Source organism: Corella eumyota, chromosome 2 (assembly GCF_963082875.1).
Source record: "Corella eumyota chromosome 2, kaCorEumy4.1, whole genome shotgun sequence".
Lineage (NCBI taxonomy): Eukaryota > Metazoa > Chordata > Ascidiacea > Phlebobranchia > Corellidae > Corella > Corella eumyota.
Window position 1 is genome coordinate 16,528,709 of NC_137491.1, and position 25,491 is coordinate 16,554,199.

The 25,491-nt window shown below is 30.0% G+C and overlaps 3 protein-coding genes across 3 annotated transcripts; all 3 read left to right on the forward strand.

Moving 5' to 3' along the window:
- Nucleotides 1–140: 140 nt before the first annotated feature.
- LOC145741572 (bifunctional protein GlmU-like) lies at nt 141–645 on the forward strand. Its single transcript, XM_082559174.1, has one exon. The coding sequence runs from the start codon at nt 180–182 to the stop codon at nt 636–638; it is 459 nt and encodes a 152-aa protein (XP_082415300.1). The 5' UTR covers nt 141–179; the 3' UTR covers nt 639–645.
- Nucleotides 646–745: 100 nt separating this feature from the next.
- On the forward strand, nt 746–6,256 carry LOC145741571 (protein lifeguard 2-like). Its single transcript, XM_082559172.1, has 10 exons — nt 746–949; nt 1,254–1,430; nt 1,923–1,983; nt 2,164–2,274; nt 2,466–2,519; nt 2,967–3,057; nt 4,071–4,154; nt 4,699–4,836; nt 5,227–5,274; nt 5,355–6,256. The coding sequence occupies exons 1-10, from the start codon at nt 880–882 to the stop codon at nt 5,505–5,507; spliced, it is 987 nt and encodes a 328-aa protein (XP_082415298.1). The 5' UTR covers nt 746–879; the 3' UTR covers nt 5,508–6,256.
- Nucleotides 6,257–22,042: 15,786 nt separating this feature from the next.
- LOC145742530 (disintegrin and metalloproteinase domain-containing protein 12-like) lies at nt 22,043–23,437 on the forward strand. Its single transcript, XM_082560307.1, has 5 exons — nt 22,043–22,132; nt 22,255–22,391; nt 22,668–22,862; nt 22,972–23,134; nt 23,294–23,437. Exons 2-5 carry the CDS (start codon nt 22,270–22,272, stop codon nt 23,435–23,437), a joined length of 624 nt encoding a protein of 207 aa, XP_082416433.1. The 5' UTR covers nt 22,043–22,132; nt 22,255–22,269.
- The last annotated feature ends 2,054 nt before the right edge of the window (nt 23,438–25,491 follow it).

Genomic DNA, 25,491 nt, shown 5'->3' on the forward strand with positions numbered 1-25,491 from the left:
TTTGGCCGAAGTGTCCGGGGGCCGAAGTGTCTGGCATTCATAAATTCTATATTTTAAATAAATATATTTGTACAGTGAGTTTTTACTTAAAAGTAATAACATAATCTAAAACATTTCTTTATTTATATTTGCAGTCTGAATTAAATTAAATTTAGTTTGTGTAACGAATAGTTGCCGTAATGTCAAAAGAACCCAATCTGAAATCAATTAAATCAAATTTATCTTGCTATGCTGTTCGATTTCATCCTAGCGATGACTTAGTTTTAAAACTTCTAGACTTTGCCAAGGAAAACAAAATAAAAGCAGGGTTTATACTAACTTGTGTAGGCAGTTTAAAAAAAGCTAACTTGAGAATGGCAAATGCTGATCAATACAATAAACCTACATACATGGATATTGAAGTTAAAACTGAAATTGTTTCTCTCGTTGGGACACTGTCATGCAACGGTGAAGCACATTTACATGCATCACTGTCTGACAACAAGGGCAATGTTTTCGGAGGTCATTTAATGTCCACCGGTGGCGCAATTGTGAACACAACTGCCGAAGTGGTTATTGGCTGCGCTGAAAATCTTGTTTTCGAACGACCTTTTGATAAAGAAACAGGATATGATGAGTTATCAATCAAGGGAATTTAACAATAATAGTATTATGGCATATAATAGAATTTTTTTTAAACGAATTTGGAAGTAGAAGCCATTTTAAAGTGTGGGTAATAAAAACAGTATTTTAAAAGTTCATGTACTTCAATAAACAATACTAGGCCCCTTATCTTTGGGGTAACGGTTCATTTTAGTTAACAAACTCTATTTTAAAAACTTTTTCTATTTTTCCAGGTGCGCTATTAAATTAATATTTTGATAAAATTGTTAGTTGATTATGGCACAGCCGACTGCACCTCCAAGTTATGATGATGCTGTTTCAGGTGCTGATAACAAAAAAGAACCAGGTATGAAATTTCCCCAAAATAATAAAAACTTATATGACAGCTGTACATTTTTTTCATGCTTATAAATATTTGTTAATATAGAATGCTGAATAAAAGTTTCTGGTGTATTTAATTAAAATTAAGTTAGTAGAAATATTAGGTGGGTTTGGCTGACAAGTGTGTCAACTAAAATAAATATTTATTTTCTGTGTTTGCGAAAAATTATTGTTAAGTTTTAGATTTACACATAACATTTATGTACACTGGGCAAATAGTATTTTTTTTAAAGTTTTGTATATATATAACTATTTTTTAAATCATTTAGGTTATGGGGCTGGATTTCAACAGAATCCCCCTTATCCACCCAATCAGCCTTTGTACCCCCCTCAGCAACCCCCTCAAGGTTATGCACAGTCTTATTCCCCAAGCTTTTCGACAACGTATAATCAACCAGGACAGGGTTACAATAATCCCAACTTCTCACCAATGGTCACTCAACCAGGTAATTTAATATGTAACAAAGGGCATGTCCGTGTAATGTTTATAGATTGATTATAGGTACAAAATATGTAAATGTATGTTTCAAAGGACCGTAAAAGTATTAAAAAAATTTGGTAATGACTATAAAGTTAATGTGTTTGCTTAAGACTTTTAAACTACAGGTGATTCTTTTCTGGGATTAAAATGAAGTGAAAGCTTAAAATATTTAAACTGTTTGGTTTTGTATTTATTTTATTATTGAGAGTAAAGGGTTTTTAAAAAGGTGAGATTAGGTTGACATTTTAATAATTTATTACTGCTCAAAGTCAATCGATTTATTGAAAATGAGAGAAGTTTAGTTACTATCTAACCACAATAATAATAGCCCAATAAAGTGCCCAAAATTTTTTTTTGTTGTATATATATTTTTATTTTTTTAACACGAATTAGTTCATAAAAAAGAAGTTTTCGATATTTAAAAATTAAATAATATTTTATTTTTGTTTTTTTTAAGCTGCTTATGAACCAGCTCAGCCACAAGGTGGAGCCCCAGAGGCTGCTGGTTTTACAGTAGGGTAAGAAACTTTCAACTTTTGTCCATTTGTTTAATTTTTACAAAACTTCAATGATGGGTTATCCATTTTAAAACCAAACATTTTAAATTTACTTTTCAAAATCTATTTATAGGCTATATATATATATATACTATTTAAACATTTTTTTTTAATATATATAATGTGTTTATTTTTGTTTAGAACTTCTTTCAGCGATAAAGCAGTTCGTCGATTGTTTATTCGGAAAGTTTTTATAACACTGGCATTGCAGTTGTTAGTTACATTTGGAATCGTTTGTGTTTTTGTGATAGTGTAAGTAAATCATTAAACATTTATATATATGTAAACGATTAGTAAACAAGGTAAACTAATAAAAAGTTGGTTTATTAAAAAAAGGGTATTTTTGTGAAAAAATTTTTAGGCATATTTATAATAAAAATATCTAAAAATTAATTATATATATACTATTATTATTTATTTGCATCATTTTTTATTTTTTTTAGTACACCTGTAAAAGAGTTTGTTCAAGACAATCAAGCGATATACTGGGTAGCCTAGTAAGTTTGTTGAATTAATAAAACTTTTAAAGCTAAATTATTTATAGAAACCATAAAAATATTCACTATTGCATTATTATTATTGTTATTCAGAAAATTTTTTTTTTCGATATTAATTGTGTTTTTTTACATTTATTTATTCTCGATGTGGAAAGGTTAACTTCACGACTTAAACATAGGGTAACATCAGTTACCCCGACCCACTCTCAAGTTGTCTTAGACAATTCGGGATATTATATAGATAATAATCCCCGATATCTACGCTGCTGATTAAGTGTTGGCTTAGCAGAAGTTTATACCGTTTATAGCGCCTTACTTAAAGGCGTTACAGCATAACAGGATAGGGTATCAAACCCATGAGCTTATGTAGTAAAGACATGTGTTCTGACAACTACACCACGCTGCCGGTTTGAATATTTTAACTAAACATTTTTTTGTATTTTTTAGTGGTGTGTTTTTGGCCTTGTACATCACACTTGCTTGCTGTAAAAGTGTGCGAAGAAAACATCCCCAAAACATCATTCTTCTTATTTTATTTGTAAGTTTTGCCTTTAATGTCATTACTACATTATGTTATTTATTGTATACAGGGAACGAAATAACGGGTCGCTATTCGCTAAAAGCGGATCGTTTTTTAAAATTAGCGAATCGTTTTTTACAAATATATTAGAAATAGCGAATCAACCAAAAAAGGTTCAGGCAGTGATAAAACTCTCGTGTATATTTTTACGATCTATTTTACACCGGTTTTACACTAATTTAATTATATCATCATAATCCTGCGTAAATGTAGGTTACTATATGGCATTTAACAACAATAACTTTCTATGTTTTGGCAATGCGTAAATTTCGCTCCGAGATCGTTCAGTTGTTGCGCAATTAAAAGAATTAAAAATGTCTCGTTTTTCATGCAAAATATTCTTAACGATTGTTTAACACAACGTTACATTTTAAAAATGCCATGCTACGCGTCAAGTGTTACAAAAAAACGAAGATTATGACTTGAACCTAATAATTACTCTAAAAATGCGACCTCATTTTTAGCGAATCGTTTTTTATACGTTATTTCGTTCCCTGGTATATATATTGTATTTATAAATTTTAAGTTAATATATATATAATTTAATATTTAAATTTACTTTACAAATGCAATATGCTATTTAAAATTAGCCTATATTGGTGTACAATGTAATTTTTGTAAACAATTTTTATTTATGTTAATATTTCATTAATGCAGCATTTAAATGCATTATAAACATAAGTAGTAGGTGTTAATACATACATAAAACTGACAGGAAAGGATTGTAATAATTGACTTCACTGTAAACAACAAATATTTTTTTGGCATAACCTAATGAGATTTCACATGTTTACAAAATATATACATTATATAGCTAGTTCTTTTAATTTTTTTTTTCTTATATGTTTATCTTTGTGCTGTAATATTTGCTTTGTATACCATAATTGTTTTTGTGTTAATTTTTTTTTAATTTTTCAAGGTCAAAAAAATTATGCAATCTAAAAATTTTATTACTTTTTTTTTAATTTTAGACTCTGGCCTTATCTTACATGGTTGGAACAATCTCTAGTTTTTACGACATTGAGGCTGTGTTAATTGGTCTTGGAATCACTGTGGTTAGTTACAATAACAACTATAAAAAAGTGTCCTAAAATTTGAATTATAAAAAAGTTTGAATTTTAAAAAATTGAATTGTAAAAATTTCCGTGAAGTGGTGAAAAAAATTTGGCTTCATAACAAGAGCTTCTGTGTTTGATCCTCACTGCTTCCTAGTCATATCAACCTTAAATATATTATTATAAACAATACTTACTGTTTTCCCTAAAAAATTGACTTGGCTGGTTACTAGTTTTGTAGCAATATTATAAATTACATCTAAAACCGCCAAAGGCAACTCGAGACTTTTAGTCTATGTTTAGGTTGTAAAGTTAATGAATTATATCTAAAGTTATAGTAATAAAAAAGTATAATATATTTATTTTCACTTTTAATATATACCATTTTAATTTATAAAACTATATACTTGATAAGAAAGTAAAACAAAAATTAGACTACAAGTTTAATAAATATGAAGTTTCTTTATTTACCTTTCAGTGTGTAATATTAAATTATATTACAAAAAAAATATTAATATAAAAAAATGTGAAATTACATTTTTAGGGCGTTTGCACTGCAGTCATTGTTTTCTCAATGCAAACAAAATTTGATTTCACAAAATGTGGAGGATTGTTGTTCGTACTAGTTCTTGTACTCTTCCTATTCGGATTTGTTACTATCTTTACATACAGCAGGACCTGGGTAAATTTAAATCCTATATAATATAAAGTACACTATATATAACATAAAATCATGTATAGAAATGGTGGTTAAATAATATATTCAACACATTTAATGGTGGTTAAATAATATATTCAACAAACTTATTAAAATAAAGGTTTAGTGTAAAAATTCATACACCTAAGGCTAAAACGCGATCTAATTATAAAAGGTTATGTTCCTTATTTTAAAAACTACCTTAGTTAGACTTCTTTACTTAAAATCTAATTTTAAAACTTTAAATTTACTTTTACGAATCGATAGTTTATTTAATCACTACATTAATGCCAAGTATATAGACTTTATTTATATATAAGTTGAAAACTGTAATTAAAAATGTTTTGTTATGCCACATTTTGTTTTATTTTTCAGTATCTTCAAGTAGTTTATGGTGCACTAGGAGCATTAGTCTTCTCTTTGGTAAGCTACATTTAAAAAATTTTCGATTACAATTTTATTTTCAAATCAAATTGCTTTTATTTATATTTTAATATTTTTAGTTTCTTGCCTATGACACCCAGTTGGTAATGGGGGGTAAGAGACATGAATTAGACCCCGAAGAGTATATTTATGGTGCTCTTGCCCTTTACATCGACGTCGTTTACATCTTTTTGTTTATTCTTGCAATTTTTGGGGGTAGTTCTGGAAATTAGTTGTTTGAGAAAAAATAAAAAGAGCAGCGTATGTATTAATATTAATGTTATTTTTTTTTTGATTTTTGCCCTGATTTTGTAAATACTTTAAAATAAAAAGACAATGTTATAAATAGTAAAGTAAAATTAAATGATTCCTTTTGCTGTATAGTTTACCAGAGTTTTATATACCAACTGTTGTTTATATAGCGCTTATGTAGCCCGGCCAATGTACTTGCTTATTTATTAAACTAACTAATCGTGTTTCTTAATCAACTTTAAAAAAAAAGAAAATTATTAATATTGGGTAATTTTTAATAAAATTTTGTCTATAATTTAACTGCCTAATTGTTTAAGCTATTATTTTTTCCTTATTCTCCATTTAAATAACCCTATTTTTTTAAATCATGAATATATATATATGTTACAACAATTTTTTTAAAACTATTTTCAAAATAATGTTTTTTTTAAATGACTTATTAATCATAAACCATTAATTTAACTGAATATAATAATGTTCTCAAAAAAAAAAAAAAAAGTTAAAAATATCGTTACAAAGATTATGAAAAATTTTGTACTATTTTTAAATCACTGCTTGATTAACTGTATTAACATATTATGATTTTATTAAAGTTTAATGTATTTACTGTACGGTTCACTCTAAATTTTTAAGTCTGTATAACTGTTTAAGATAACCAAGTATTGAAAGTAAATAACATTTTTATTGTATACATATAGTGGTATGAAATATATAGAAAATAGAAAAATATACTTTGTGATATTTAACCTGCTTTTGACTTAGAGTGTTAGCGACTAAATTTTACCTAGAGTAGTTTTTGTAATTTGTTGTTTATTTTAATGGGCACAAACCGCAAATTTTTACCAAAACATTATAGACAGTCGCGCTTTTTGAGAATGTAAGCCTGCAAAAAAAATCCAATATATTGCAACCTAAAAATATCAAGTCACTTCTAATGCGATTTTGTATGGGGTAACTTTTGTTAAACACTGTTGTTTTGAGAGTTGATGGAAATAAATAGTAAATGTACTTGGTTTATGCATGGTTTAAAAAACTGTTATCTATTTGTTTTGGTCCAGTCGTGATTGTAATTGTGTAGATTTTTCGGCACTCTGTTCTTTGTTTTCTTTTTTCCATTTCATCCTTCTGTTTTGAAACCATATCTTAATCTGTCTTTCGGTCAGGCCAAGATTGTGTGCTACTTCGATTCTCCGTTTTCGGGTAAGGTAGCGGTTAAAATGGAATTCCTTTTCTAACTCGAGCGTCTGAAATCTGGTGTAAGCCGTACGAGTTCGCTTGGAAAAGTCTATACCGTCGTCTGCCATAAAATACAGTAAATAATTTTAAGTATTTCAGTATTTGCTTTAAAGTTGGGCTATATCAGTTGTAAATTTTATTTTTTATGCTTTTTTTACCATAAATGAAATAAAATTGTAAAATATAATGTGTTAATGAATTTTATTTTACCGTGGGCATTATGTATTCGTCGCATCCAAGGATATATAACCTGATCTGTGGTGTCGTCGCTTTTGTTTTTCTTGTGTCCGCTAGATGTCGCAGCATGTTGAGTATTTGACGTTGAATTTATCGGCCAATTATAACTGCTTGAAATTCCCTAAGATAATTAATTCTGATTAATATGTTAACACTACATTAAGTCTGACTGCGCAAAAATTAACTTTGAAATGGGAATTATAGACAAATATATCATTGTTGAAGTGATAAAAGATTTTTTATGGTTTCAAGTTTAAAAAAATTTCGGCAGGTTTAAAAAAATAAGTTATTGGCCTTTTAATTGTTTGCGCTATTTAAATCTTAACACAAACCTAAATTATTACATGTTCTAAAATATATATATATATTTTTTTTTATTAAAAAAATTGTTTTTTAATTAAAATTTTTTTATTTAAATTTTTATAAAATTTGTGTTTTTATGATTAAATTTAAACTTACCAAATATGGATTGGTTGGTTGTGTGACGTAAGAATTGGTTTCTGATGACGTTGTCGTGACGTCATTTTGTCTGTGGTAGGCCATCATATTTCTTAATATTGTAGTCGGAGAATACAGTTGATTTCCAAACATTAGATTTTAATTCTTATCCTCTTTCTAGTAATTGAGAATTTTTTTTAAATAATTATAAATTTGAAACAATTTTTCCTTGAGCCAGTTTATTTAATTTTTGCTGTCTATTTTTTTGTGTTACCTCACTTTGTATAACAATAACATGAAAATTAAAATGGCGGACGTTTTTAAAACGACTTTTTCAGAAAAACAGATACTCTACACTAGCGCTTAACTTAAATAAATTAACATTTACGATTTGACCAATTATAAAATGCAAACGACTTGATTTTTCGATGTAGAAGGTCAGGGCAGGTTCAATATTGACTTTAATTTGAAGTTTTTATGGCACTCGTTGCAATTGAATGTTCGTCGTTTCGCTAGTTTGTTTACGTTACTTTATCGTTTATTACGTCACTATGGCCTAGGATCAACGGAGCGGCAAATTAATTGTGATTAAAAACGATTAAGAGGGGTCTTGATTACTTTATGTGCTGCAAAGTTATTTAGTTTTAAACCCTAATATAGAAATTAAAATCAATTGTTTAAAAAACAAACTTTTATTACTGGGTATGTTGCAAAGAAAAAAACTCACCTTCATCTAATATAAGGCTACCTAAGGAATTACACTCGTTTTATTTTGCTTTTAATAAAAGAGTCTAATTCAGATAATTTTGTTTTTAACTTATATTGCCTTCAAATTTATACTAATTTAGTTTTTTGAAAGCAAACTAATGCGTAAATTTTCCACATCTTCTTTAACTATATAATAATCAAATCAAGCCAACGCATTTAGCTTATAATCTATAAATCATGGTCGGTCTGCGTTACTGTAAAGGTTGTATTACCTTTGGGTTTTACAAAGAAAATACTGATAAACCCAAAAGTACGTTTCTGATGCCAATAGGCATGTTTTTGTGGGAAAGAAAGGTTAAAACAGCGAAGTGTAATGATCCGACGATTTTCACTAAATCAACTTTGCAGATAAGGTGGGCCCCAAGTTGAAGTGGAATAAATCGAAGGCGATTAATCAAATAACAGAGCGGAATATTGCGCCACCTAGTAACTCCTATAATTTTTAATGTACAGCGCGCTTTTAATACATCGCTTTTAATACATAATCAATAAATAATGGCCTGCCTGTTTTAAAACTTGTGTACAATAATATTAACAGACACTTTTCTTGAACGTATATGTTCTACGTATTAGTTCTATTTGCAATTTTTTTTTAATTCATTGTTGATGTAAAATTTTTTTTATATTATTCTTAAATAAATATTAAATGGAATTATTGTGTTTAAAGATTACTAAAAAGAAGGTAGCACAGTAATGGTGGTTTAAAATCTTTTTTGATTTATTTTACATGTTTTACTTTATTTCAATGTGGTAGGTTAATATCACACACACACACATAAAAATCTTTACACACACATTTGATATACAGCCTGCATAGCTCTTCGAGATGGCAGTACAAATATATAAAAAAATTTAATTTGTTTAATCTGTTGGGCATAAGTGCTGATTCTGTGTAACTATATTCAGCAAAACGGATTTGAAAACAATACAATGCAGAAGAATAATAAAAAAAACACATTGTGAGCTATTATTATTATTACTCACATCCTTTTTAAATATTCACAAATCTTATGTTTTTAAATATCCACAAATCTTCAGTCCAGTTTTATTATTTTAAATATGACGAGTCTATATTTAGTGTTTGTTTTGTTACTTTTTTATTATATTTCCAGAACAGCGAAAGGTATTTAAAGTTATTTAATAAACAGCTAATTTTTTTCTATTATGTACCGTATGTAGTAGTATTATAACATCTTATTTAAAAGTTATCAGTTTCTGTTATGATGTAACATACAGTCTAAGTTATTTTTTGTATCAGCTTGCAAGGATAGCTTAATAGGAGTTTTATAAAGTCTTTAACAACTATTTTTTTAGGATTGAGAACAGAAAATGTCGAAAACATAAGAGATTACGAAAACAAGATATTTAAACCAATTCAATATTATGATGAAATACACAGTGCCAAGAAAAATGGTTACGAAACCTATAAAAGCAAGGTAACTGTTTATTAAAAAAAACTTGAACGGACATTTTCTTATTTCTTATATGTTTTTATGTAGAAAAATGGAACGTTTCTAGAGCAAGCCTACTTTTCAATAACGTTCAATGGACAAATTTATTTCCTTAACCTGTATTTGAATAATGAGTTAATGTCTGGTACGTTCTCAGTTGGATTTGGAACTGCAGAATCAATGACTAGATATAATACTAGCGTAAGTTTTAACTGAACGTAGTCTATAGGCTACAGCTTTGCTTTTCAGCTTCCTAGTTATTTTGCCTCGAGTTAATTAAACATTTTTCGTCTAGACATTTTCTCTAATTAGGCATGTATGCCATCTCTGCTACATTTAACTTGTTTTGTATTTAAAAGCTATTTAAAAACCTAGATTATTATTTTTTTGCTAAAGGGTAACAAACGCTTTTAGTTTTTTAATGCTTAAATAAGTTATGGGCAGACTGTAGAATCAGTGTTTTGTAGGATTTTTACACTACATTTGGCGTAGCAATGTTATTTTTTGTTTAGCAAAAATGTCATTGTAATTACCGCGGAGAAGTAAAGGGTTATAACAACAGTCAGGTAGCCATAAACACTTGTAATTCTGGCAATGGAATACGGTAGGCTCATATGTTTTACCTTAGTATTTAAACACAAATAGTAACCATATTATAAGTTTGATAAAACAAAGAAGCATATGCTAGGTACTAATATTCTGTTAAAATGTTAAATTACATACTTAGAAGCTAAAGTAGTCTTTGTCTATACTTAGAAGCTAAAGTAGCCTTTGTAAAAGTTGTGAATTGTATTATGCAGATTTTTTAATACGTTGGTTAATAATAGATATTTATTTTAACAGTGGCATAGTTAATCTTCCAAATGTTCACATATTTGTCGAACCAGTGTCTTGTCTAAACGAGAATGGCAATGGATGTCATATTGCTTATTCACCAAGTGATATTATTTCCACTTTAAACGATACAGTTTGTGGAGGCGGTGCGGAGCCTCCTACTAATGAAGCTGTACCAATACAGTTGTCCGCGGATTTTTTGCAGTCAATTGGTAAGTTGTAGCGTCAACATTTAAAAAATAGAAACGCGGAATTTAAGAAATGGAAAATAAAGGAAGCCAAAAAAGGAGAGGCGGAATCTTAAAAAAAAATCGCGGAAAATCCGTTTATTTGTATTTAGGTCAGTATTGTTTTATAAATTGTGCCGCATGACCTAAAAGAGAGTTAGGGTAAGCTGGGAGTTTATAAAAAATGTCGTAGTGTCGGTATTTGGTTTTTGATCAAAACAGCATCCTTAAATATACAGCCAACGGAATTTCTGCGTTTTCCGCGTCTTATAATTTAGGATCTCGCCCCTCCGTTTTACGCTTTCCTTCAATTTTCGTTTACCCCTCTTCAAGCGACCCTAATAAATTTAACATGATGCTTAATTTATAATCTTTTATTTTTGGAACAGACTCAAGGAAAAGACGATCAGTACAAAATGAACGACCTTACATCGAATTAGCTTTAGTATCGGACACCCTTAATGTAAGTCGACGTTAAATGTTTCTCAAAACAAAAGTAAACATAAGTTTGGTTGCTTCAAATGATGGGATTTTTTAAAATTTTATATATCATATGTACTTTATGGTTTTTTAATTTAATTTTTTAACTGTACGCTTTTGCCAATTTCTGCCTATTTTCTCTAATTTTATATATATTTGAAATGACAGTTTTACCTAAATTACCCTTAATCATTAATAACTTAGTTCTAGACAATAAACTTCATAAAAGATTTCTTTTGTTTGTATATTCTTTAAACTGACATTTAAATTGTCATCAGTTGGAATTATTTTTGGATAAAGTTATATTAAAGTTAAATAAAGTTAACATCGTTATAGGGTGTACTGTTTGTTGTATATAGAAAAATGTTTACAATGTTTTTTCTTATTAGACGCAGTCGTATGCAGATACAGCGGAATTAGTAAGTGCTATGAGCGAGTTAGTCAATATTGCTGATGGACTGTACAGTCCGTTAAACATCCGAGTCGTTTTTATCCATCTGGAAGTTTGGGATGGCGTCGACCCTATTTCAAATACTACAGTAGCAGTCGAAGTAAGTATATCATCTAGTGATATAATTCTGATGATTTTTTCTGCTTTTATTTATTCTCGAAATGGGAAGGGCGACTTTACGATATAAATATATGAAGTAACATTAATTACCCCGACCCTGTCTCGAGTTGCCTTTAGCAGTTTGGGATAATTTAGAACAAAATTGCCCGACAATTTGGCTGTTGATAAAGAGTTGGCTTTGCAGAAGTTATACACTGCCTTATTTAAGGGGGCTAGAGTATAAAAGAAATGGGAATGAAACCCAGGACCTTATGTAGTAAACACAAGACTTCTGACTTTTACATTATGCTGTCGGTGACAGTGTTGAATCAACGCTTTCAGTTGAACACATACTTGGAGTATGTAATAGGTTTTTTGTATGATATTGCAACTTATTCTTTTGTGTTATCGTCTTTTGTCTTATGTAGTTTTAAAATATATTTAAGATTTATTAAGTTCAAGGTAGAGAAATTAAACAGGAGGTAAATATGTTGATCATTGCAGGACGTTAAATATGCAGGAGGTTAAATATGTTGATCATTGTTTCAAAAAGTAACTTAACAATATTTATTTTTGTTTCAACAAACATATCAAAAATGAGACATATTATTTTTACTTATTAAAGAAAAACTAAAATTAAAAACACAATTAATTTTTTTTTACTTCAGTTACTGACGGACCAGTTTCAAGTTTGGAGAGCAGGTCGCGCTGCAACTGACACAGAAAATTTTCCATGGCGAACAGCTGATTCTGTACATCTTATATCTGGTAGAGATTTTGATCACCCGGTTTTTGGTGTTGCATATATAGGAACAATATGTTCAACGGTTTCAACGGGAGTAAACGAGGTTCTTTAAAATTACATTAAGAATAAATTACGCTGTGATGTTTGAAAATATGATATATCGTTTTGAAAACAACGTATAACTTTTAATTAACTTCTAATAAATAAATAAAGCAAAAGTGAACGTTGTGAAATTTTGCGTAAATTTTTAGAATCGTCGTAGCCCAATGTCAGTTGGTACAACTCTTACTCATGAAATGGGCCATAACCTGGGCATGCAACATGATGGTAATGTTCCAGGATGTGTTTGTTCCGAATCAGCTTGTATAATGAATGCATTCACAAGGTAGAATTTAAATATAACATTTTTTGAAAATGGCTTTAGATTTTCTTTTTAATTTATAAAAAGCCGTTGTGCTAACATCATTACTCTTGACACTGACAAAAGCAGTGGAAATGCTTCTAAACTTTTACACAAATACTTTAATATTTCATATTAAGTACTGTTGAAATATTTTTAAGGTAAAGAGTTAAAAATAAGATTTTTTCTAAACAAAACAAAGTTGGCTTTCTCACAAACAAAAAAACATTACATAAAAAATGTAGCAACTTTGAGTTTTTACTTCGTCTTTGCAGTGCTACCCCGGAAACTGTTTGGTCTTCTTGTAGTGTTGAAGTTGCTGGAGTGCTTCCAAATTTTCAAAATGGGTTGGGACTTTGTTTGCTTAATATTCCCGAAGCCACATCGATATTTGGTGATTCAAATTGTGGAAATTTCATCGTTGAAGATGGAGAACAATGTGATTGTGGTTTCCCCGATGAATGTAGCAGGTAGATTTAAAAATGCGTCTGTAGTAACAAAGGTTAAATCAAAAAAAAAATTGGCAGTTCTTTTTGTATTATTTTTATTATGTTAATACTTGCCACTATTCTTCTTTTAGTACATGTTGTAATCCGAATACTTGCATGTTAAATCCTGATGCTGAATGTGATGATGGTGGTTGCTGTTCTGATTGTAAATTTCTACCTGAAGGAACGGAATGTCGATCTATTTGTGATAATACTTGTGATCTTCCAGAATATTGTGTTGGGACGGCTAGCTCCGTAAGTATAGTTGTTATAGTTTAATGTACTTATACACTCAGTTGCCAATGTTATTAAAACAAAAGTGTGATAGATTCTGGAGTACACAAGTTTGTAGTTTTTACCTTCAATATTCACCCGCCGATTGGTTACTGGCTAAGAGTTTACACTGCTTGCCGATTTATAAACCTTCTGTATAAAATTATAGCTGACTAAACTTCTGGGTCACATTAATATAGTTAATTACACTCAAAATAAATACTTACATAAATAGACATCGTATTTTTTTAAATTTTTCTTATCATACCGGTATACTTTTTAAAATAATTAAATTCTGTTTTTAAAATAAATTTTATATAGTGTCCAGATGATGTTTTTATTGAAAACGGAGAACCTTGTGATAATAACATGTTTTACTGCCAAGACGGAGTTTGTCTTAATGACGATGTTCAATGTAATGAACTATGGGGAGAAGGTGAATTAACGATTTTTGAACGTATTTAGTGAAACTGTCTGTTTGTGTAAATTCTTATGACAAAAACCGAAACTTTTATAAAGTTACGTTCACTGTTTTATGTTTTTTATTTAACAGAGGCAAGAAGAGCAGATCCTATTTGCTTTACATTTTTTAATGTAGACGGTGATTCAGAGGGGCACTGTGGAAATAACAACACGGGATCTTTTGTTCCATGCTCTGATGCAAAGTAAGCATTTCGATTTTTACAAAATTGCATTAATTTACACATTTAAAATCAGCTCCGAATAACACTTTAATATCTGTGATCTTTGGTTTTTTAATTGGAAAGGGTTGTTTTCTTTGAGCGCGTTTTGAGCTATTCTTAAAACGCCGGGCCCAAGATGCAAATAGTGTGGCATTCGTGCGGTGCATATTCCGTTGCCATAACCGGTATACCACACCATCGGGCAGACTTGTATCCAGTTTTTTTTTCATATCCCTTTAAGAAACTAGATTTTTGATATTTTTTTCGGGCAAGGGTGTGCGGTTAGGACGTAATTAAGCTATTCGAAAACGCCGGACTCAAGGGCGAATAATGTGGCATTGGTGCGGCTCGAACCCGAAACCTTTTAGCGTAGTCCGACGCCATGAACGGTTCACCACACTACCAAACAACTTTAATCCAGTTTAGAATTAAAAAATTAACAAACTTATGTTTAGCGCTCCTTGTGGTAAACTTTTTTGCCAAGATATAAATCCTTTCAGAGGACCTTCCATTCCTTATCCGATATCAGGGCTAATATTAACCGCGGGTGGTACAGATTTTCAGTGTAGTTTTCTTATATCAAATCCTAATGAGGTGGTGGATGGTTCCTTAGTAAGGGAGAGAACTATGTGTGCATCAGGCAAAGTATTTATTTTTTTTAAAGATATCTTTGAAAATATAAGATTATATCAAATAATTTTTAAGGATAATTAAATAACCTTAAAAGCACATTAAATCATTTTTTTACTCTTTGTTTATTTTAGCTTTGTATCAACCAAGAGTGTGTTGATTATGTTCCGTCAACGTGCTCGCAAAACTGCAATGGAAATGGGGTATTTAAAGAAAACTTATATTTTCTTCAATTTTTATTTTTTTGTTGCTTTAAATATATATCTTTATTCTTGATGTGGAGAAGTTGACTTCACGACCTAAACAAAGAGAAATTTCACCCCGACCCAGTCTCGAATTACCTATGCCAGTTTGGGATAGTATAGATTAAAATTGTCAGATAATTAAGCTGCTGATTATAAATTGGCTTAGTAGAGATTCATACCGTTTACAACGCCTTAGGTGACACAGCATGAATGCATTGTAATCAAATTCATGGTTTTATGTAGTAAAGCAAATTGTTCTGGTCACTACTCCACGTTGCCACTAATATAAGTTCTCGTGTTTCTCGTAAATGAATACTAAGTCAAACTTAAAATCTTTCCAGAATCCTTTTTTCGGTTATGTTGTCACATTGCTTTTTGATTTATTTTAGATGCGATTATTGTTTTAGGTTTGCAATAGTATGGGAAATTGCCATTGCGATTTGGAATGGGGAGGTGCCTCGTGTAACGTTGCGGGTTTGGGAGGTAGTGTCGACAGTGGACCAGCAAGTGTTCGTAAGTAAAATAATAAAGTTTGTAGTACTATTCACCAAAACTTGCATTACTAAAAGTTTTTGTTGTTGTTTCTTTGTAGAATGTCTGGCCATAACCGACTTTGTTGACCCAAACTTGTCATTAATTGATGTTAATAGTTCTGGGCCGTTTTACACTCCCAGTGAGCAAGTCCAGTATGTTTGCCAAGTAAACTACGTCTTGGCAGGAAATGCAATAAGAACGTGTCAAGAAAATACAACGTGGGCAGGAGTTGAGCCGGAATGTTTACCAGGTTTGTTAAAATTTATGTTAAAAACCCTGTTTTTTTGTATATATCTTTATTATCGATGTGGGAAGGTCGAATGCGCGAACTAAACATAGAGTAGCAACTGTTACCCCGACCCATTCTCGAGTTGCTATATTATAGTTTAATAATTGCTCGATAATTATGCTGATGATTAGTGCTGGCTCAGCAGGAGTTTACACCGTTTATAGAGCCTAACTCAAGGGGCCTACAGCATAAGAGCAGTGGGGACTTCATATAATGAGCAAGTGTTCTTACCACTATACACCACGCTTCTGGTTATTTCTTTGTCGATAAGCCTTTCCTTCCCTGTCATTAAAATTTTTTCAAAAGCTTAGTTTAAAACAATTTGAACTCGTTTCAAATGCAATTGAGTTAGTTTGCAATTAACTTTATTTTAGAGTGTCCCCCAATAACTATATTCACTGATTCAAACTTATCATTAATTGATGTAAATGATCCTGGGGCTTTCTATTCACCTGGTGACCAAGTACAGTATGTTTGTGCAAACAATTTAATGTTACGTGGAAGTTCTGTAAGAACATGCCAAGAAAATCACATTTGGACTGGGGAAGAACCTGACTGTTTTCAAGGTTAAAAAAATTAATTGATAGGCCTTATTAAACACTAGCTTTTGTAATTTGCAACTATAATAAAGTATTTACAATGTAGCCTTTATTAAAACTGTAGAATTATCAATTTTCAACGATTTGACGCCAAATACAGGGTAAAACTTAAGTATTATTTAAAAATGTTCTATGATTTAGGTCAGTTAGCATTTGTATAAATAAACCATGTTTTAAACTGGTTTGTATTAAAAGTTTAAGTAACTAACGCTATTTTTTTTAATTTAGGTGGTACCATAACCTGTTCACAATCTCCTGCCATAGAGTAAGTTTTTTAAACAAAATTTAAATATGACTTAAATAAAATACACTTGAGGTTTAACTCATTTATGGAATTTGTAAACATTTGTTACTTTGCCAACAAAGTTGATAACGATACTTACTGTGAAATAGCCAAAGATCAACTGAAAGGTTGATTATAAACAATATATCAAATTCCAAAATATCCTATTAACTTCCAAAGTCAACCCAAGATGGTATGTGTTTTGTTTAAAACGTATGCCTTCTTACGTTGAAGTTGAATTAACATAAGAAAGTAATGTTTTAATATGTTATTTTTCTAAAATAGAGTTTTTCCCGATTTGTTTAATATGCAAAGTTTCGAAGATTTCGAAGTAGTTATAACTTCAACAAATCCGAGTATTTCGCCAGATTATTGTTCACCTACAACTTTTAGACAAGACTCAGCTACTTTTTTAATTAATGTGAAAGATTGCGATCCAACAATAAATGTAAAGTATATTTCAGTATTTTAATATGATTTTTCGATTATTACTCCATAACATAGTCTTGTTTTTTATTAATTATTAAACTTTTTTTCAAATAGAACGGGGATAAATTTGTTGAGTATACGTATACAGTTTGGGCTATCGACTTAAATAATCCAAATGTAATTGTACGTTCTTCAGCAAACTGTGCATCCTTTTCTTGTTTATTTAATTCAAGTGAATCCATTATTACAAGTGATGTTGTTCAACCACTAGTGAAGTTTGTATTTTTATATTCATCCTGCTATTGTCATTGTGGCTATTAGGTGTGTCAATAATGTATATTTTTTAGGAAATTTATTGTACATGACGAATCAAGTCCTGGTGACATTGCCTTAAGCTTTGGTCTGTTTAAAAATGAATTTTTATTTGCAAATCCTGACCGTAATGTTGTCGTTCCTGATTATGTTTTCGCTCAAATTTCATTTACTTCCAGTTCATCTATTGCAAATGGATTAATTTTACAGGTAAACTGAATAATATTTAAAATTTATTTTATTATATTTTGTTATACTATCTCCAAAATCACAACTTTTATTTACTTCTGTAGGCTACTAATTGCTGGGCTACTCCAAGTGAATCTAGTTCAGACCAAACAAGATATGACATAATTCAAGATGGGTAATAATGATTCAAAAACAATTGTTACATTTATAGTCATCATGTGTTAAAGTTATTGTTTAGTAGTTCATGCTTTTAACTTTTCAATTCTCAATATATTAAATTTTTTAGTTGCGCGGTAAATGGTACAATTACTAAAAATTACCAATTCAGTGTTGACTTTCATTTTGAATCTTTTGTTTGGACCGATTCGACTTCTGAGATACAGGAAATATATGTTCACTGTAGTGTGATAATTTGTGATTCCAATCAAGAAGCTAGCTGTACAGTTGATGTATAACTTTCAAACCTTTTTTATATTCTTTATAACTTAACGTCCTATCGATATTGTAGATAATGACTATTGCCTTTTCGTATAAAAATACATTGACTAATGAAGTACATAGTTAAGGTTAATTAAAACTCGCTATAGTTGTATTTGGTATTCTAATATTGCTATCACATAATTATGTTTTATCAAACACACAGCAATGCAATGCTAGAAAACGCCGACAAATTGTTCAAGGAAAGGAAAAAATAATTGATATTGGTCCAATGTTTGTTCAACAAAAACCAAAAGATTCTTGTCAAGTGGTATGTTGTTTTAGTAATAAAAATTGTAATTTTAACTTAAATATGAAATAAAGAAAAACTTTTAAATTATATTTTTTGTTGTAACCATATCAGGATAATGGAATGTGTTCTCACTTTTGCTTCGACATAGAAAGTGGTGTGTTGTGTCAATGTCCTGAAGAACAAATATTATTGGGGGATAAAAAAACTTGTGCAAATGCCCCGATAAATAGTAAAAACTTTAACATTTTCATGTCCTTTTTGTATACCTTTTAATATATTTTTATTTAACAATTTTTTTGATTGTTCAGATCAAAAAGATGATTTTAAAGTCTACTCGCGTATTCTAGCAGCAGGGACAATTCTACTTTTTGTTCTAGGCCTACTTGTGTATTTAAGTGTATTTTTTAAACGTAAAAACAAGTTGTATGAATTAGATTTAACAAAGAAGAGCCTAAGTAATATTAATTTTTAAGTTTTTTAAAAAATTTCGTTGGTTAAGGACCTCACTAAAATTTTTTGATAACTTAATTTGTGGACATTTTTATTGGACGCTTTTGTTACTAAGGTATGAGTGTACCTCGCTGTTTTCTTTTCGTTTACTCTAGATGTATACAGTTTATTATATTACCTTTAATAAATATTTATTGAATTTATTGCGTTTAAATATATTTAAACAGAAAGTATAGCAAAACATTGGTGGTTTAAAATGGTATTTTCTCTGATTTTACATGTTTTACTTTGTGTATATGTAAAAGGGTAATATTAAGGATACAACGATGTAATCAATTGAATTCTTATTATCTCGCATTACTGAAGATTTAATTCAATGATGATTCAAAACGGAAGCAATACAAACAATAGAATACATCTTTACACATACAAAAGATATACAGTCTGTTTCGATATACCATCTCATCTTTAAGTTTAATCATTTTAGTTTTAAGTATGGCGCTTTCAGGTGCTTTAGTTTTTATGCTGGTTTTGTTTTGCATCTCAAGCGCTTCTTCAGGTATTATAATATCATTAAATAGGGCTTGTAAAAACATTAAATTGAAATCATTGTTTTAGGATCAAGGGCAGAAGATTTTAGTTTACATGAAAGCATAAAAGATTCTGAAGATAAGATATTCAAACCAACGCAATATTACGATGAAGATTTTACTGAAGAAAAACCTGGCTACGACACCAATAAAGATGAGGTAACTATTTTAGTAAAATACGATTTCTTATGTTTTATTTGTGATATATATTAAACATTGATTTTTGTGTAGCAAAGCCAATTGTATTTGGAGTATGCTTACTTTTCCATTACATTTCACGAAAAGGAATACTTTCTCAACTTAAAGTTAAATGATGAGTTAATGTCGGGTTCGTTTTCTGTTGGATATCTTACGGGAGAACCAATGACTGTATATACGGAAAGCGTAAGTTGCTTAAATATTTGTGTTTTTAAAAAAAGGCATAGTTTGCCTTTGGATTAATTCACGCCAAGCGTAGACATAATTTATTTTGCGTTGTAGTGACATACTATTGGGTTCTTAGTAGATAAAGTCGTGTCGAAAACTGAGTGTGTTTGGAAAATAGTTGTAAAAAAGACTGTTTTACAAATAAGATAGTGTTTTATTTGGACACACTCATAGATAGACAACTTAGGTTTTATAGCCTACCACTACTTTAAATTTGTACATTGATGACAGATAGCTTTCCAAAAGCATCGTTGTTGTCTTATTTGGTTTTGCTATATTTAAAAAAAGGAGTTTTACAAACATGATTCTTTGTTTAGCAAAAACACCACTGTAATTACCATGGAAATGTAAAGGGATATGATAAAAGTCAAGTGGCAATAAATACTTAAGCGGTTGATTTATTTTTCCTTAATTTTTGAAGTTACAACGATGACGCTTTGCGTCACTCGCGAGCGTAGGGACTTTCCCCATTTACAATATTTTAACTGCAATTTACGATATCTCAAAAACATAAAACATAAAGATCAATTTTAAAAATAATGGTATTCTCGGGCAAGTTGGAAAATTTCAAACATAATTAAAAAAGAAACTCTGCGACCACACCATCGCTTTAAGTACAAATGAATACAGTTTGTTAAATACTCAAGGTATTGGAATGCACATTAGTGTACAAGCGTTTTTTAATGTTGTTATAATGCTCATAGATCTATGTTTGTTACAGTGGTATGATTATTCTTCCAGAAGCTCATATAATGATTGAACCATTGCCTTGTTTAGACGAAAATGATAACGGTTGCCATATTGCTTACCAATCAAGTGATATTATTAACACTTCCGATGATGTAAGCTGTGGAAGCGGTATTCAGGCTCCTTCCGATTTAGTAATTCCTATTGAGCTGTCTGACAAATTTATGCATTCAATGGGTATGTTTAGTGTTTTATTTCAAACAGTTTAAGCTTAGCATTATAAGATCTTTGCATCTAAATGTTTTGTTCAGTTAAAATGGTACTGTTACAGCACAGTCTTTTGTGAATAAACCAAAATCTTTTGACTCAAAAACAATTATCTGGCTTGCATTTACTTTGTTTTGTATATATTTATTGAAATATTGGCCTGTTTTTTTGTTGATTTTTAAGCTAATGTTTTTTTTTTTAAGCTAATTTTTAAGCTTTAAGCTAATTTTAATTTTTAAGCTAATTTTAATTTTTAAGCTAATTTTTAAGCTAATGATTTTTAAGCTAATGTTAAGCTAATGTTTTAAGCGAATGTTTTTTCACACGATTTGTCTTACTAGGAATGAACGAAAACATGCGGAACAAGCGTTCGGCAGAAAACGATCTTAAATTTGTTGAATTGGCATTAGTGTCAGATACTTTAAATGTAAGTCGTTAGAATTTTTTGAATTATTATATTCATTTTTTTCCGCATCTATATAAAAAAAGAAAAGATATGAATTAATATGATAATAATGCAACGAAAATTACAAAATGAATTTAATGATTTAAAACATGCCATAAATTTTAATATTTACACAAAAGGTTGATAGTAGATTATGGCGTGGACACTAAACTTATAAGATTTAAGTAAAGAGTGCATTTAATAGAAAATATGTAATTTTTTAGTAGAACTCAATCTACAGTGTATATTGTAACGAACTGTAAACTGTTTAGACACAAAGTTTTTCTACGATAACGGATTTAATAAATGATTTGAGTGAACTGGTCAATATGGCTGATGGGTTAAACATCCGAGTCGTTTTCTCTTACTTGGAAATATGGAACGGCACTGATCCTATTACATCTTCTACTAATGCAACAGAAGTATAATCATTTAAGTTTGCAATAACATCTTACATTTTATTTTTAACATAAAAAATTTGAAATATTTACTATTTGTTATTTTTTGACTTATAGGTTATACTTAGCTTTGGAGAGTGGAAGGTAGGTCGAATAATTAATGATGCTGACGACTTCCATGGCGAACAACTGATAACGGGCAGCTAATATCGGGTAGAGACTTTATAGCACCGTTTTTAGGAATTGCATTTCCTCAAACAATATGTACATTAGGTTCAACAGGAATTATTGAGGTGAACGTAGATTAAAAATGTTATTTAAACTTGAGTAAATAAGATATAACACTTAACTATGTTTATGTAAAACAGCTACCTTTTCATTTTTACAAAATTTTACATTAGTTTTCTTTTTAAAGAATATCAGACCCTTAATGGAGGTGGCTGTTATACTAACTCATGAAATGGGACATAATCTTGGCATGCTGCATAATGATGACTATGAACACCCCTGCGCTTGTCGAGATGCAACATGTATAATGAATTCAATTATAGGGTAAAGATGAAGTTAAATAAATATTTGTTTTGGATCACTCTCGTACTTTGCGTTCCTGCTGAATTCTCTTTTGTACTTTATTGGCCTTCCTTATTCTCGCTCTCCCTCTCTTTCTTACTCTCTCTCTCTCTCGTATTTTGATTTTTTTCCGTATTTTACGGTTCCCGTAAATTCGCTCTTGTCATTTAAGTATAAGTGACCCTTGTTTTAAAAAAAAAAATATATATTTTTTATTTTTGATCTTACAGTTGGATTTTAATTTTTTTTACTTTGCAGACCTGTATTACCAACAGCATGGTCCTCTTTTTGCGTTGATGTAGCTAACGCGATTCCAAATTTGCAAACTGGGTTTGGATTTTGTATGCTTAATATTCCCGAGGCAGCTTCAATAGTAGACAATTCAAATTGTGGAAATTTTATCGTTGAAGATGGAGAACAATGCGATTGTGGTTTGCCTGATGAATGTACCAGGTAAATTAAAATGAGCTAGTTTAAGCCTATCTGAGAATGGTCGCCTTAAAGTGCTTTGTTTAACTATTGCTTTTTTATGTAAATATATTTCTTACTATTTTTTAATTAGTGCCTGTTGTAATCCAAATACTTGCATGTTAAATGTTGATGCTGAATGTGATAATGGTGGTTGCTGTTCTGATTGTAAATTTTTACCTGAAGGAACGGAATGTCGTTCTACTTGTAATAATACTTGTGATTTAGCAGAATATTGTAATGGAACATCAGACTTGGTAAGTTTATATATATTTTTTATCTTTATATATTTTTTTTCGAGAAAGCTGTACCCATAGCCTAATTATATAGTAGCTTTTATATACTTTTTAAAAGAAATTTTTTACTTTAAAAAAAATGTTTTTTTGAAAATTAGTCATTACAATTTTGCAATTTAGTGTCCTGAAGATTTTTTTGTTCAAAATGGGCATTTGTGCAACAGCAACCAAAATTTGTGCCAAGACGGAATTTGTCTTACCAGTGATTTTCAATGCCAGGAATTATGGGGAGAACGTAACTTTGTTAATAGTAATTTTCGATAAAAAAAAACAACAAAAATGTTAACAAAATTGCGTTATTTGTTTTACAGAGGTTTCGAGGGGACATTCTGTTTGTTTTGCATTTTTTAATGTAATGGAAAGTTCAATTGGTAACTGTGGAAGAAATAGCAGCGGAGACTTTGTCCCATGCACTTTTGATAAGTACGCTTATATTTCATTTTTTACAAAAAAAATAATTTTGTAACTGTACTAGACCGAATTTACTTGTTGGTTTCAAGAAATTGTAACTTAGTCAAAAGACAAAATTATCTTTCAAATATATGTTACTTAAAGAGCCATTCAAGTTTATAGAAAAACATTTTTTTTCGTAAACTCTGGGCCTAATGTCGTCTTTTTTATACTAGTACTAAAAAAGTTTTTGCTTTTTAGTTCACTATGCGAAAAACTACACTGCCAAGGTCTTGACGGTTTTATGTTTCCAAATATTCCACATATACATCGACAATTACTTCTTTTCGGAGAAGGCATAACGTTTGGGTGTAATTTCCTGGAGTCAGCTCCAAATGACTTAAATGATATTTCTTTGGTTAGAGATGGGACTGTGTGTGATGCAAATCAAGTACTGACTGTTTTTTTGTATTTACTTACGGTTATTTGGGAATGTGATTCGTGGTTCGATTCTCGCTGCTCTTATTTTGTAGCGCTCTTAGGAAAGGCGTTATAAACGGTATTGAACTTCTGATGATCCAAAACTTGATCAGCAGCATAATTATTGAGTACTTATGTCTATAATATTCCAAACTGCCAAAGAAAACTTTTCAAATATATTCCAAACTGCCATAGGTCTTAAAATCGACTATTCAACATTGAATAAATAAATATCAAAAAATGATATATAAGAAAAATTATAATCTGCATTGGTATTAAGGTTTGTAGAAATCAGGAATGTGTTGATTATGTTCCTCCGACATGTTCGCTAAACTGTAGTGGAAACGGGGTAGTTAAAATTTTTAAATAGTTAAAAAAAAATTTTTTTTTTAAAAATATACTATAATGATTAAAGGTTTTTTAAGAGCCATGTTAATATAACAACATGTATAAATATTACACATCGCTCTCTAATAACTAATTAGTGTTATTTAAGCTATCTATTTTAAAGTTACGCCAATGTATTTCTTTGTTTTAGATTTGTAACAATTTGGGAAATTGTCACTGCGATTTTGATTGGAGAGGTGTTTTTTGTAATGTTGCAGGTTTGGGTGGAAGTGTTGACAGTGGACCAGCTAGTGTTCGTGAGTAAAATCATATCATTTAGTATATTACTGTAGACTCTTTCATATATTATAAATTGTATCTAAACATTTTGCTACAGTTTTAATCAGTATCCAACTATTATATTAAAATAAGAACCAATTGGCAGATATAAAAATATTAAGCAACAACTATATCGTAAATTTTACAAAACAATTCTATTTTTATAGTTAGCCAAGCTGAATGATAACACTATATAATTTGAATCTATTTAGAGTGTATGGCAATAACTGTATTTGATGACCCAAACTTGGCGTTATATTTGCGGAAATAACTTCACTTTAAAAGAAGAGGTTTTCAGAACATGTCAAGAAAATACAACATGGGCCGGCTTTGAACCAGAATGCTTACCCGGTATATAAACTCAGTCGTAGAATGCATAAACTTATTTTAAATAATAAATAAAATCAAAGCCTAACTGATCGACATTGTTACAAAGTTAATAAAACTTTAAAACTTGACCAAAAACACAAACTTTGGATAGTAAACTGTGTGGTCAATATGTACAAGCAATATTATTTATCGTAACTATTAACCATACTTTTAGCATGTTTTTCTATAACTCAATTTGGCGATCCTGACTTGTCGTTAATTGACTTGAATGGTCCTGGACCTCTGTATTTGCCTGGCGAACAGGTTCAGTATGTCTGTGGCAGAAATTACACTTTAGTTGGCAATGACCTTAGAACATGTCAAGAGAATCTAACATGGGCTGGAGATGAACCAGTATGCACACCAGGTATTTTTATATCGGAATTTTTTACTTTTACTTACATGAAAAATTA